Genomic DNA, 15,917 nt, shown 5'->3' with positions numbered 1-15,917 from the left:
TAAAATGTTTGCTTAAATGAAGTTCAAAATCAAAATGGAGGCCATATTGAACATTTTCTGCATTAGGAGTATTTTCCACAATGTATTCTTTCTTGTGATACTAGTTTCATTAAAATTCTTATTAACAAAAGATATATATATATATATATATATATATATATATATATATATATATATATATATATATATAGGGTGTAACATTAATGCATGACCAAAAGTGACGAGGTGATTGTGGACATCCAAATAAGTAAAAATGTTTCTCTAAACATGGGTCCCATGCCACTTCGTTTCCGAGAAACAGGGTGTTCAAATGTCGAGTCCCTCCAATGGCTTACTTCGGAAAGTGAGTGGAAATGTTCAATATTACAGGAATAAAACAATCAAGTGGAATTATCCCTGTGTAAATACATTTACACTAACATGGAGAATGAAACTAATCGACATTTGAGGTTATTATGTTGTTAGCGTTGCCAACCTGGTACAAAATGTTATGTTTTCAAATAGTACTAGGCGTCCACACGAAGTGGGCAACATTGTTACTCAATAACATTACTTCGTAGCTTTTAACATTTAATTACTTTGTGGCTTCATACGTAAGTTATTCTCATGTGCATTCATTTGTAACGACACAATAACACTTTCATGCAAGAGTTTTGATCTGTGAACCGTTGTTTCCTATTGTGGGCAGTTAATTGACTTCACACTTGGACGCCTTGTCTTCCGAAAACGAAGCGGGATCTGCCCCATGTTTAGGAACGTTTTGATGTCAGCAACCATATACTGTGGACGTCTAGTGTTTTTGAAAGCGTAACAATTTATATCAGGTTGGCAATACTGACAACCCAATAACCTTAACTGTTGCTCAGTTTCATTCTCTATGTTAGTGTAAATGTATTTGCAATGGCATAATTCCACTTGATTGTATTATTCCTGCAATATTGAACATTTCCATTCACTTTCCCATAGTGAGCCATTGGAGGGACTCGACATTTGAACACCCTGTATATATATAAATTCGAACTATAAATTCGACACTGACAGTGGCCATTTTCGAAAATTTTTATATATATCTTTCTCCCCCTCCCCCGAGTAGCGGAGCTGATTTTGTATTTAAACTGGATCGGAAATGTCACTCTTCATCTGAATGATCCCGAAAACTATGGATTAGACACTAATATTGGTTATTTTTTATCATTATTATATATAGCTCCCCCTCCCCCACCTCCGTGCTGCGGCACATCAGAATCGTCACTGTTAATCTCAGCTACTCCTAAAACTATGGATTCGACACTAATTTAGTCATTTTTGATCATTTTAAATGTTCATCCCCTTCCCCTACGTTGTACCCTCCACCTCCCCAACTATCAGACCCGAACTTCGATTGAAACAGCATCAGAAGTGTCACTGTTTCTCTCATCGACCCCGAAAACTATGGATTCAACAGTAATATTGGTCATTTTTCATCATTTTTAAAATTTCTTTCTCCCTCCCTCACCCCTACGTTGCATCGAAGTGAATAGCCTAAAGTAATCCCTGCCCTAAACTTATGTATGTTGAAAATTTGATTGAGCTCGGTCGGATGGTTCAAGAGGGATGAAGTCACAATACAGTCATTTTGGTTTTGATTTTTTTTACATATATCTTACCCCTCCCCCTCTTCTACGTTGGCTTGTCAAAGTGAAACGATAAAAAACACCCAATGCTCGACCACCATCTATGTTGGAAATTTGATTGAGATCGGTTGGGTAGTTCAAGAGTTATTAGGTTTTATATATTTTTATATGTCTGTCCCCTCTCCTCCCCCTCCCCTAAGGTCTACCGTCAAAGTGATGTGGTAAAAACCATCCCAGGTCCGAACTTCATCCATATTGGATTCTTTTAAAGATCAGTCGGGTAGTTTAAGCGTTATGAAGTCACAAAGACGGTCACTTTTATTTTTATTCTTTTTACATATATCTCCCTTCCCCTAGGTTGCACCGTAAAAGTGAAATAACGAAAACATCCCAGGCCCGAACCTAATCTATGATTAAAGTTTGATCAAGATAGGTCTGGTAGCTCAAGAATTATTAAGTTTCATTTATTTTTATAGATTTATCCCCTCCCCTCCCCCTCTCCTCCCCTAAGCTCTACAGTTAAAGTGATATGATAAAAACCACCCCAGGCCCGAACATGATCCATATTGAAAATCTGATTAAGATCGGTCAAGTGGTTAAAGCGTGATGAAGTCACAAAGACAGTCACTTTTATTTTTATTTATTTATTTTTACATATATGGACCTCCTTTCCCTCCCCTACAAGTAAAAGTAAAATGATGAAAACATCCCAGGCCCGAACCTTATCTATGTTGAAAGTTTGATCAAGATACGTCTGGTGGCTCAAGAGTTATTAAGTTTCATTTATTTTTATAGATTTATTCCCTCCCCTCCCCCTAACCAAAGTTCTACAGTTAAAGCGATATGATAAAAACCACCTCATATCTGAACCTCTCCTATGTTGAAAATTTGGTTAAGATCGGTCGGGTGGTTTAAGCGTGATGAAGTCACAAAGACAGTCACTTTTATTTGTACTTTTTGGACATATATCTCCCCCCTCCCCTTCATTGCACTGTAAAAGTGAAATAAAGAAAACATCCCAGGCCCGAACCTTATCTATGTTGAAAGTTTGATCGAGATCGGTCGGGTGGATCAAGAGTTATTAAGTTTTATTCATTTTGACAGATTTTCTCTCCTACCCTTCCCCTCCCCTAAGATCTACTGTCAAAATGAAATGATAAAAAACTTTCCAGGTTTGAACTTCATATATGTTGAAAATATGATTGAGATCGATCGGGTGGTTCAAGAGTTATTAATTCTCGAACATAGTCACATTTATTTTTATATTTATTGATTTTGGTATATTTCCCCCTCCACCCCCTCCCCGACATTGCTCCGTCAAAGTCAAATGATAAAAATCATCCCAGTCCCAAACCTCAACTACATTGAAAATTTGATCAAGATCGGTCGGGTGGTTCAAGAGTTATTAAGTTTTATTTATTTTTTCTGTCCCCCTCCTCTAAATTCTACCGTCAAAGTAAATAGCTAAAAACACTCCCAGGCCAGAACCGCATCTACGTTGAAAATTTGATCGAGATCTGTCCGGCGGTTCAAGAGGTTAAGAGTCACAAACATAGTAACTTTCAATTTTATAATATAGATTATTATTATTATTATTATTATTATTATTATTATTATTATTAATAATAATAATAATAATAATAATAATAATAATAATAATAATATACACATTGATATTAATCCAGTATAAACATAGGATATTCAGGATAAGAAAATGCCAATATAGAATGTTTTGGTTCTTAAGTCATTTAGCTGTACAAAACTACAAGAAAGAAATAATAATAATAATTTTATTTTTGAACTTCAAGAATTTTACTTTGTTAATTGTTTACAGGACATGGTGACAAATGTGTCTCCGAGAATCGTGAAAGGGACGACTTCAAGATACCATTATGGTCCTGAACAAGGTTCATTCTTAAACATAGAACTTATCTCTGAGAAAACAGCTGCTTACTGGTGCCGAAGTATTACAGAATTGAAGAAGGATTTTCCGGATAGGGTAAGTGAGGCCAATCACCTTAAATAACACGATCTTTTATAAAAGTAAGGTGTAAAACATTGATTATTTGAGAACAGTTTTAGGATATCATTATTTTTGGGAGGGATCAACATTCAATATAAGTGTCTAAGGACCGAACTTCTAACTATAGTATTTTTCTTTCTCCCTCTCTCTGTTTCCTGCATTATGAAGAGATATAGAGACTTCAAAATTACGTGTTTATATTTAGTAAATCCAGTGTTTTTTCATTACTTATCATGTAGATACTTTTTGATATTCGCATTTCTTTTTTTTAGAAAGCCTTTATAGTGCGTATGGTTATGTTCTAACTATTTTCTCTTAAGTAATTTATTGCTATATATGTTGTTATATATATATATTGTTTATAGATGATTCCTCACATCAAAATAAGAGAAAAAGTTCATATGGACCTATGGCGAAAAGTGCATAGTTTTAGAGCTATGGCTGTCCAAAATCGCGAAAAAGCCAAATTTCAAGAGACCCTATTTCGAAATTGAGAGACTGTGGATGGTGGTTCTTATCAGCGTAAAGGAAAGAACGCATATATAATTTAAAAGTGCATATTTAATCAATTGTAAATAGGTGTAGAGGGTATTCCCATACAGGTACAATTCTTAGATATGTTTTCAATAGAGTTTTCAGATATACACTGATTTCAAGAAAGGTCCAAAAGAGGCAGGAGGTAAACCTTGACAACAATGGACATCCAATGCTTCGGAGGGAAGGCCGAAGTGTTAGAAACCGGCAGCTCCATGTTTCTTTGTGTTTGGAATAACGTGTGATGCGATGTATTTCATCACGGTATATTTAACGATTTTTTCACTTATAAGCGTGAAAGAAAACGTCGCACCATGCGTTTTCCCGAGTACGAGAAACCGTGCTGCTGACGATCCTTAACACTTCCGACATCGCGCCAAAGGATTCCGTGTTCACTGCTATCAAAGCTTATAATTTGCCTACTTTGGACCAATCATAAATTCAGAGCATATCTCAAAATTCGGTTGATGGCATGTCTGGGAATTTCACCCTGCAGGGAATAATCTGTGCATTCATTGAACATTAATGAAATATGCACTTTTGGATTGCGTGTGCGTGGCTTCCTTTATGATGATAAGGACCACCATTCACAGTCTCTCGAAGTCGAAATAGGGCCTCTTGAAATTTGACTTTTTCGAGATTTTGGACAGCCCTAGCTCTGAAACTGCATTTTCCGCCATAGGTCCATATGAACATTTTTTTTTCTTATTTTGATGTAAGAATCACCTCTTAAAGTTTGTCGGTATAATTCATTAACACCTTGTATATGCGATACGCGTTATGCGTATATATTGTTATATATATATATATAGATATAGATATAGATATAGATATAGATATAGATATAGATATAGATATAGATATAGATATAGATATAGATATAGATATAGATAGATAGATAGATAAGCGAGAAAAGCCATAACTCAAGAAGCGGGTGTTCGGATGTAACACCAAAGAATTTCGGGAAATTATTGCTTATAGCATGACATGAAAAAAATAATGGTCAATCTTGGGTGCGGAAATGCGTCAATTCGTAGCTGTAGCCCGCCGAAAATTTGGCGGAACGATGCTTAAAAGAACTATAGCTGGAGGACGAAGTGTCAGATCGAAATCGAGTAAAAAGGCTTAGCAATTATTATCATTCTTTAATTACAATAATATACCAATGAATGTGGTACAGGGCGGTGCAAGGAGTAACTTGAAAGGGAAGAACATTTAGCCTTATTGTTTTAACATTATCCTTACCTTCAGAGCTGCGGGACGTAGATTGGGTTATGACATTTTATTAAGCTTGGGCACAGTAATGTTAAGACCTGACTCATACGGTGTTGTGCACTTACTTTCAAAATGTAATTAAAACTTTCAGGACTAGGGGGATAAATAGCTTCCATATAGTATTCTTTGCTCTATTTCAATAGTTGTGACTCACCCACCAGATGACATTGATATCACGTGAGCTATTTACCCAAGGAGAGTAAGAATCCTAGTAATACAGTAGGTAATAAAAGCATGTACGGGGAGAGGAATGGATGTGCGAATGTCCTGGAGCTGATGCACTCTTGCTTTCTGTGCATTTTATTCGATGAAGAAGGTATGCGGGCTAAAATTAGCATTAAAGACATGAAACATTTTCCTGAAACAAAGAAAAATAACTATTTCAAAAATAATTTAGACAGTGAAATGAGTTCTATTCTTTTGAAAAAACTGATATCAGGGTGAAGCTTTTTGATGGATATAGAGTGTCTGCACGGAGACATAAAGAACTTGTGAAAAATATTTTGTCCCGCATTATTGATGCGATTAAATTTTGTGGGAAACTTGAATTGGCTTTGGGTGGATATGACGAGACAGAGAAGTTAAATAAGTCAGGGACCTATTAATTACACTGCAAGCCTTAATGTTTTGAATACTATTTGGAAAGTTCAAGCAGAGATCGAATTAATAGGGGGAAAGAGGGAGGTTTTCCCTCTCGTCAAATGATTTCCCCTGTTCATCAAAGAAGAATTTCTTCCTTGATAACAAATATTTCTTCCATTTTATATAGTATGTCTTACATCATTGTGTAGAAAGCGAAGCTTGGATATATAACAGGAAAATCCCGTCCTAAGCAAGCTTGATTCGAACTCTGAGTTCAAATACCTCTAAAGGTTAGATTTTGAATGATTATAGAAAGCATATTGTATCCGAAATTCGTAAAGTTAATTTTATGCTCCTTAAAAGTGATGGAACTACAAACAATTCATGCAAAATTCAGCTATCATTCAGGTTTCGAATCTAGGGGAAAGAACTTGAAAATTTTTTGTTATTTTGAAGTACCTGATGGAACTGCTGGTGGCTTATCAACAAAGTTTCTAGGGCAGTTGGGAGTATATATATTCAAGGAAGTGTTTAAATCCTGAAACTCTCCTCTTGCGTACACCACTAATGGAGTGCAGTGCTTGATCAAAATAAGGATCCCAACACAAATGTCTTTCGTTGTTACTGCCATTTAAGGAGACTGTTCTTCAAGGTCTTCCTCGCATAGTAATTATTTTTTTTCTCGGAACAAACAAGGCATAGAACCATTTTTTTTTCAATATTTCTAAAAGTAATTGGTTATTTAACAAAACGTGCTCAAAAGAAGCTAGATACTGTCCAACCGATAATGTGATATAGTTAACATCGTACAATTAATATTATTTTTGAGCAAAATGAACTGCTGTACTACTACTATTAGCTGTAATAGTTCGAGCAAAATAAAACAGACCAAAATAAGTGAGAAAAATTTTGTATTGAAGCAACAGGACTTTTCCGAATATTGAGAGATCCTCTGTTTATATATCCTCTGTTCTCTTGGTTCTATCACAAATCCATGACACATTTTGATATGTTCTTTGGTTCTACGCAAAAGAAAGATTCTGAAGCTGACCAGAGAATCTGTCAACCACTTTGTTAGTACTATGGATAATATTCGCAAAAATGTATGAAAAAAACATTCCTTGAAATGATCAGTTGAAAAAAAGATAATACATCTAACACAGAAATAGAATACAGATGGGCTGGCAGCTCTAGAAGTTTTGTGATATGACTAGAATATGTTTGATTAGAGTATTATTTAAAGATATGATTAGAGTGTTGCTGATAAGGCTTCAGTTTTCAGGTCATTGTGTGCCTCAAAATTATTTTTTTGTTGACAAATTTCATTATACATCAGTGAGTTTCTTGAGAGTGAATTTCAGACAACTTTGAATATGTATGCGAGGATAAATGGTCCGAAACTGGAAACTGAATTATAAGTATTGTAAAATAGCGAATTTGCACTTCTAGTGTTACGCCTCTTCTAGAAATTTTATATTATAATAATTTATTGCGACTATTCTGAGAGTGTATGATATTAAGATTAATTGTAACTATTTCAGTAAGAACAATGGAAATCGAGCGATTATTCTCTACCCTGAATAGAATAAAAATATTCTTGCGCAGTTTCATGAGAAACAAGAAGCTAAATGTTCTGGCAATGCAGTCAATGTAGAGAAAACTTATACACGTGTTTCTACCTTCAGTAGGCATGTGGTAGAAAATATTTTTACGGTCAAAGATAGAAGACTAGTACTGATATATAAAAGATAACAGGTGACTTTTGATTAAACATAACCTCTATCATTAACCTGAAATATAGATATTTGAACATGCTCTACCCCTTTTAAACTCCACGACCCATCATTATATGTATAATAGTCCGCAATCAGGCGCAGAGAATAAATTACTTAGACACGAATATAACATGACGTAATCAGAATTAAACCATAAGCGCTTTCGCTGATGCTTCATCAGAGAAGGAGAAAAGAACTATGTAGCGTGTTTTAGCTCCTATTCTTTTTTAAAATTTCTAGGGAACAGTATATACTTACTGCATAGATAATATTCATCCTAAAAGCTACTTTTACTACAAAATACACAAAACTTAAATATAAGAATGAAACATAAAAGGAGCATGAAAGTTCCAAAGGCATCTTTGAGACATATGTATGTGTCCGTCTGGGAATGGAAAGGTTAACAATGAACGATAACTAAGGAATGTCATGTTTAAATTAAAGTGGAGTTCCAGAGGCACATAGTATTTTAGTCAACAAAGGCGAGGCATTCATATAAGCGCTGTGAGCGATGCACATAATTAAAATTACAGAAAGAGCTTAAATGCTTTCTTTTAGGTGATCTTCAGCTGAAAGTGCGTACTTTCTTCAGTGTTGCGTAATAATGTTTTAATTTAAGAAATAGGCAGTGCTTAGTGTTATGACCCGTACCTTTTATTTAGGTTTGTACTTACATGTATATATAAAAATGAGTACGAACATAATAAAAGGCAGAGACCACCACACTGAACTCTCCCTCCCATCAATTACATTAAATTGTAAATTGTATCATACTGGAGAGCAATGTTTGAAATGTTTACTTATGAAATAAAAACAAAACTAAGGTAGACGTTTTGGGGAAAACTTAATCTAAAAAACTCAATATATCAGTAAGCCACCATTTCTTTGCAAGGAAACTAGTTATGGCATATTTTAGAGTTAATAATAAAATATGGAATCATGCAATACCAAGAAAATCATTAGAACCATTTCCGATTAAATCGTCGGAACAAAACACACCCACATCAGTAAACTATCATTTTTGAAATTTTGTGAGAACTTTGTGTACATCGTAGGCCTGTTAAATGAATATATTTATAACATATAAACAGTCGTTAGAGCAATATTTGAGAAAATCACGGCCTTTGATTTTCATCTTCCAGTACAATACCCTTATTTTTGGGTGTAGGAAAGAAATTCGAAACACCCCAGGAGAATCTAATTAAAACAATGTTTAAAATTTGGTTTCAATAAGTTAAATGGCATGGTCTCAAGGATCCTCTATATACGAATAGATTATTGATTGAACAGACAAAAGCTATCTTTTTCGGCATGCACGGGTCACGAAACATGCAAATCTTTAATTGAGATTTTTCCCAATTCAAAATTTTCCTCATTGCTATCGTCAATCAGAATTAAATATGGATTGTACTATATTAAAAGATTTTTAATGACATTTACTACAATGTGTTAACAAAATTGTAACAGTTTCTCAAAAACAACTCACATAAAGAATCTACGTCCATCAATCTTTCTGATCTTTTCCTGGGAAAAAATGCCAATTTTAGAGTCATAAATGACGTATTTACGTTCAAAAATATCTGTGGAGTTGGAACTGAACCCTGTTCGGATTACGTGATTGTTCGAATTAGCCGGAATAACAGTAAAATTGATTTCTGAAGCGGATGAACGGGTCTATTGTGTTATAATACATAGCGTATAGTGTTTCAAAACACGTTTTCTGACTACAATATATGTACTGTACTGAAAAAATGTTAAAAACGTTGGGAAAACTTGATGCCTTTATTTTCCCAAAGTACTAGTACTTACAGTAGTTACGAATCTTTCCGTTAGGGTTTTATGTTACAGTAAAGTATTTATTCTACTACATAACTGTATTTCACTCATACTAAACCTATGAGTTTCATTATTGTACAGTACGTATACTGTATTCTATTTCAAACTTTGTGTAATTGTCGTAATGTGGCTTAAGGCCTAAATACAGGCATTAAAGAAAAAACTGTATTTTACGAAAGTTTACTTTGTTTTCTACGAAAACACGCACCCATTTTCATCCTTTTAGTTATTAATTTGCTACAACTGTGAATTTTCGCCACAAAAAAGTAAAATAAAATAAAAAGTAAAATAACATAAAATTTTCCTCCCAAATTTGTTCAGATTAACCGGATGTTCGGATTAAACGTGTTCGGATTACCGAGACCCCACTGTAATTTTATTTTTCAAAACAGCTCAGCGATTTTGTTCATGTATCTTTAAAAAATAAGTCATTAACAACCCAACAACATTGCAAAATTCACTTTTCTTGCAAACTTTCGGGAAGGTTAATTTACTGATAGATTGAGTATTGTATGGATGATGATTTCGAACACGACTCTAATAAACCGTATCTCCTGAAACTTTAAAATTAAGAAAATTTCGTACTGTAAGTTTCTTAATGGAACATTTATTTATGAAATATAAACTTCACTCTCACGATCACCAGTATATAAATTCTGGAGTTTTTCAAGAAGAATGACTTATTCTTATCATAGAGTTTTAAATAAATATTTATTTACAAATTATGAACAAGATCGCTTGAGCTGTTTTTGAGAAAATCATTCAAAATAAATAAATAAAAGCAACATCATCAAGTTGCCATAAGACAGCCTAAGTAACTTTGGAATATACATATTTTTGCATGTTGAATACGGGGTAGAGTATTCTACTACCGCTGAAAGCAAAATTCCATGCTTCCGTTGGAGAGGAGACTCTCTGCTGGCCACTAATAGCAACTGTCGAACCACTAAAAGCTGTTTTGTTGGAAGCACAATGGTCTTCAGTGTGTCGTGGATAAGTAAAGGAGGCGTTATTGTTGAGAAACTTTTATATCACGTGCAGAGAGTAGAGCCGCTGTCATGAAAGCAGGTATCTACAATGAATTTTGGATATATTGATTATTACATATGTCGATGGCGTACGCTATACCTGAAAATAGTGTTGTACGGGTGAACTTAATCAAAAATGAAACATTGGTGGGGTAACTTTGGGAAACTCGTAATACCGTGCTAGATAAGTAGCCACCGTCTGTGATGACAAGAGAAGATAAGTGATGGCGAGTGTTCGAAAAAAAAATAGCAGTATCTCAACCTCAACGAACTACTCAGAGGAATAATTTAATTCCCCCCGGACGAAACATCTTTTCTGAGGACATATTAGGTGCACAGGCCTCCAGTAGTGATAAAAAAAAAATATATGTTGGTACAGTCAACTTCTACTACATGGTGAGCTTCTGAGACAAAGGAAGAAAATAAAAAGGAGCTTTTCCAAATAAATTTCTAAACACAAAAGGACCACCGAAGAAACTTCAGTATGAACGAGCTGGTTTTGCACACCTAACATAATTGATAACTATATTTTGTTTGCAATTTGGACACTTTTTTTCCCGTTTCAGTTGCTGCATTTGTACACTACAACTTTTTACCAGTGTGTTCTTTAGTATTTCATTGTACTTCCTTAGTTTTAAGTGTTAAATTGTGCGATGGGAGTTATTTTGATCTTTTGCATTTCTTTGCCACACACTGCTTCTTCTTCAAGCAATTATGCTCACTGGGAAACATTGGGACAGAAAGGAACGGAGCTATCTCAGTACGTAGTTCTCGGATAGTTAATTTTTTGTCATATTTACAAAGAGAAAGGTTGATTCTACATTATTCATCCAGTTTTGGATCTAAATAACCGAATACTTTTTCGTAATTTTCTAATTATGCAAAAATCTATACCAAAGCAATCCGGTATTACGGTATCATTTCTGTGATTTTTCTCAGAGATTTACATTAGTTATATTATGGGGTTAAAACGGAATACGAACAAAATCGTGTGAGTCGTTTCATTAAAAAGTTTGATTAAACTCCCCTTAGCATTAAACAATCTCTTCCCAAGCTTTTAAGAAGAAAAATGGATTATCCCATGTTATGTGGGTGTAACAAAAGTCCCTGGTCATAGGTCAGCTCTGTTAAGAGTGCAGATACAAAAAAAAAAAAAAAAAAGTTGTTGGAAAGGAAGGGTTTTCAATCTAAAGTGTTGGAATTTTTCAGTCGTACCAGCAGTATTGGCTCTACCAGCAGTATTGACAGTAGCTCCAATGGTAATTGAAAAATCAATGTTGACTGTCATAGTGTTACAATAGAAGCACTTGTTAACGCAACAATTGAACGAAAAGCAAGCAGAGATTATGCCGTAGGGAAGAAACAAAAATACTACAAACCACGATTGTAATCATTAGTATTGTGGGGTGAGCAAAGGGTAGGTGAGGATGAAATTCGTAATAAATTGAAAATTAGTTCGGAAAAAGTATTCATGATGTCGTGAAAAATAATGCAGATATTCCTTCATATTACTGCATATATTACCTTTTCTTGCTACGTACTACTACTAATACTGTTACTATAATACTAACATTGAAAGTTACGTACCTTTACTATGAGTATTACTATCTCGTACTAGAATGCCTCCAAGCAAAAAATCGTGTACTAACATCCAAAGTACGTATTTCTGAAACTATCACCTTTGAATTGTAAAAGACCCCTCCATCATGAGTTTACCTTCCTTTTATTAGCAGTCCCTACAGGACGCTATTGTTATTGTCTTATCTGTCACACCTCCGCTGTCTTCAGAACAGTGATAGATACAAACATGCGGTTTTCTACACTCTACTCCGCATCGAAAAGTACGCTTACCAGCCAAATTTTAGACTGATGATCCCAAGGGGTTATTTACGGTCTAAAATGTCATTTGTTAACAATTTCTATGGGGGCCGTAGGCAGGAAAGATGCCTTGGCATCGTGTTGACCACCCATCTCCAATATGGCCGAGGTAAAGGAAATGTGGAGCTCTATATCCGCATTCCTCTCTACATCCCTTCATGACATGGATCTTCGCACGAGGACCACTTTCACCTTCACCACTGGCCTGGACACTTTTTTGTTTCAAACCATTTAACATTTTTAAAGGTAATAGAAATGTACCGTCAAAGCAGTGGATTGTAGTTATTTTGCTATCAAACTAAAGAACAAACACCGAATAGGTAAATACAATTAAATGGTAACCTATAAGGCAACTGAACAAAGTTGGAAAGGTTGCATTGTATACAAAGATTATGTGCTTATTGATTTTAGTTGGCAAAGTACGTATCAATCGGAGTTGTGTGACTATGTAACGCAACTGTCTGTCTATATTGTGTCTAATGCTACCTCTGTGGAACAATTTAGTGTAGATCTGTTCTTTTGGTTTCCTTTGTGACACGTGTGTTCTCAGGAAGTAAAATGTTTCTATGCAGGAAAAAACTGAAATGGTGCTCCTTCATGCACCAGGAATGAGTAAACGGGAAGCAGCAGCAGAGTATTGCAGACGTCGTTCATATTAGGTAACACTGCCCCACCAACTCATTTCGATACTCATAACACGATTCAAAGCTACAGGCAGTGTGGCGGACAGACCCTATAGTGGAAGACCACGAAGGACACCTTTCTGCGCCATGAGTATTAATGTGGATGCTGAGGTGACGGTTGGTCTGGAACGATCAACTTGGAAAGTTGCACAAGAGTCTGGCGTGAGCCATATGCCTGTCTCCAGAATTTTGCAATGTGAACAATATCATCTTTACAAGATACATTTGGTACAAGAGTTACATGGGAATGACACGGACAGAAGAACCGAGTTCTGCAAATGGTTCCAGCAGACACAAATACTGCATCCTAATCAGAGCCTGATATTCTGTTCAGCGATGAGGCTACTTTCCATCTTAAAGGTATAGTCAACAGGCACAACGCTGTGTACTGGTCTATTGCTAGCCCTCATATAATTGTGGAAGTTCACCACCAAGGTGATTCTCGAATATACACATGATGTAGGATATACTATAATGCTTTATTAATACCCGTTGTCCTGCTTGATCGTTAACATCACACAAACTCCTACATCGTCTGGAAACCACACTGCAGCCGTATATGGATGACATGCCCTTGGCATCGAGGCATTTATTTTATTTCCAGCACGATGGATGACTCCCATATTACGACCGTACATTACAATAATGGCTAAACGAGGTGCTTGCTGGTCAATGGATTGGTCTCAAGGATGTTGAATGGCCACCCAGGTCACCTGATCTAACGCTACTAAACTTTTAATTTTTGGGGTATCTAAAGTCAACTTTGTATCGAACCAAACCCAGAACCGTGAATCACCTAAAGGAGAATATCAGGCACGTGTATAGAGAAATAACACCTAAAACATTGCATCATGTATGTGGTAGTGTATGACACCGTATTCACATGTGCTACCAGCAGGAGGGAAACCAATTTAAAACACCTTTGCAGTAGTGTCCAGGAGTGTTACATCTGGAAGCGTATAACGTGCGTGCATGATTTACGTAAATTTATTCTCAGTAACATGTATAGTCTAGTAATCTAGTAAGCTTTGCAAACAATAGTATCAGATGTAGTTTAACTGCATTATGTATTTCGCACCTTAAATGATTTTCACAACCAACTTTTGACTCGTTACGAATTACATCCCCTCTTACACCGCTTTCCGCTGCACCCAACGATGCTAACGGTTGAAATCAAAATTTGCAGTACTCTTGTTTCTTTCCTACGTCATAATTTTTCTTGCCTTCCATTCAATTATAGTGTGAACTAATGCCTCTATTAACACTATGATTGGAAACGGTGTTTTTTCAATTACCATCAGGACTACTACCAGTGTAGAGCCAGAACTGCCGTCCCGGTTTGAAAAATTCCAACGCTTAAGATTGAAAACTTATCATTTCCAGCAACTTTACTCTCTTTACATCTTTTCGTTGGCAAGGGACTTTTGTTTCATCTGTATAGATGTTACATATTTATTTATGAAATACTAAAAAAATCACCAGGGCGATCTTTAAGGAAATAATCCCAAATAAATCTTACTCCATCTTAAAACTGTTCTTTCTAACTAGAGAAATGACTTATGTCATATTGCAGACAATTATTAATGGAATAATAATTTACGAACTATGAATAAAATCGGTTAAAAAGGCATAATCGTTGGATGGTAAATTAATGGTTTCATTTATTTTCACTGTAGGGTTCTTAGTGAAATTTAGATTTATCAAACATGAACAAAATCATTAAAGCCTTTCCGAGAAAATCGTATTTTTAAATCTTGGCACCCCAGTAAACTACACTTATTATTTTTGAGGCATGGGAAAAACCGAAGAAAGAAGTAGAAAAAGAATTATGTGGAAACTATAAAATTTGGTTTTATTTCATTGAACTAAATTTGGTATAAAATTTAGTTCATTGAATGGTGTTGACTCAGATCTGTGCACATACGTCTGAACGAGCAGACGAACTGACGTCGCAGAAACCTCTTTTTCGGCATGTAGGACAATGTAATGTACAAATCCGTTAGATTCTCGAATTCGACTTTTCCATGATTATGATAATTTCTTCTCTCTTATTGGCGCTCGAAAGTGAAATAATGAAAATAAAGATAAATCTAAATTTATAGTAAAAATAAATATGGTTATGATAAACGGAGGAAATGGAATGAGCTAGGTATATCATAGGAGATTAATAACAGGTTGCGGTTCGCGTATGATATGATGATGCAGTTGTCGCCACACTTCTCTTTTAGGAACGTGGAAGAGTTTGTGTGAAGAATTTTGAGAATTTTAATGCGGAAAATGTGATCAGACGTACTGTTGTGATGAAATTTATATTCTGTAATAAGTAGGTGATAAATCTGAGGGTTGCATGAATACCGGTGACTACTGATGCAGAACGAAAGAGGAGTTATAGCTCTGCCAACGAGGAGAACTTGACAGTGAATACACTTAAATATATAAATGAGGTTGGAGCAAGCGCAACTATAGGAATAATGCAATATTGGCGTCCAATCTGACTTTCCTAGTTATCGCGCTTTTCCGTAATATTACTTTCATCGTTTCTTCTCCTTCCCGTCTGATGATACATCAAGCCTTGAAACATAACAATCAAATGTTTTAATAGTTTTAGTTGTTTTTGTTCCCTTTATATCACTTTTCATGATGAAAAATAACCAATTAAAATAAAAGAATCTACTTAGTATGTCTAATAC

The 15,917-nt window shown here is 35.2% G+C and overlaps 1 protein-coding gene across 1 annotated transcript in view; it reads left to right on the top strand.

Moving 5' to 3' along the window:
* Window positions 1-15,917, top strand: part of su(r) (dihydropyrimidine dehydrogenase su(r)) — a 293,614-nt gene that overhangs the window by 198,536 nt on the left and 79,161 nt on the right. Inside the window, exon 12 of the mRNA XM_081762277.1 lies at window positions 3,448-3,612. Within this exon, the coding sequence (XP_081618403.1) occupies window positions 3,448-3,612 (165 nt within the window). The remainder of the gene's footprint in view (window positions 1-3,447; window positions 3,613-15,917) is intronic.

Source organism: Thermobia domestica, chromosome 6 (genome assembly GCF_964235325.1).
Source record: "Thermobia domestica chromosome 6, izTheDome1.hap1.1, whole genome shotgun sequence".
Classification (NCBI taxonomy): domain Eukaryota; kingdom Metazoa; phylum Arthropoda; class Insecta; order Zygentoma; family Lepismatidae; genus Thermobia; species Thermobia domestica.
The sequence above is the reverse complement of the archived record's forward strand: the minus strand, read 5'-3'. Positions and strand labels throughout refer to the sequence as shown.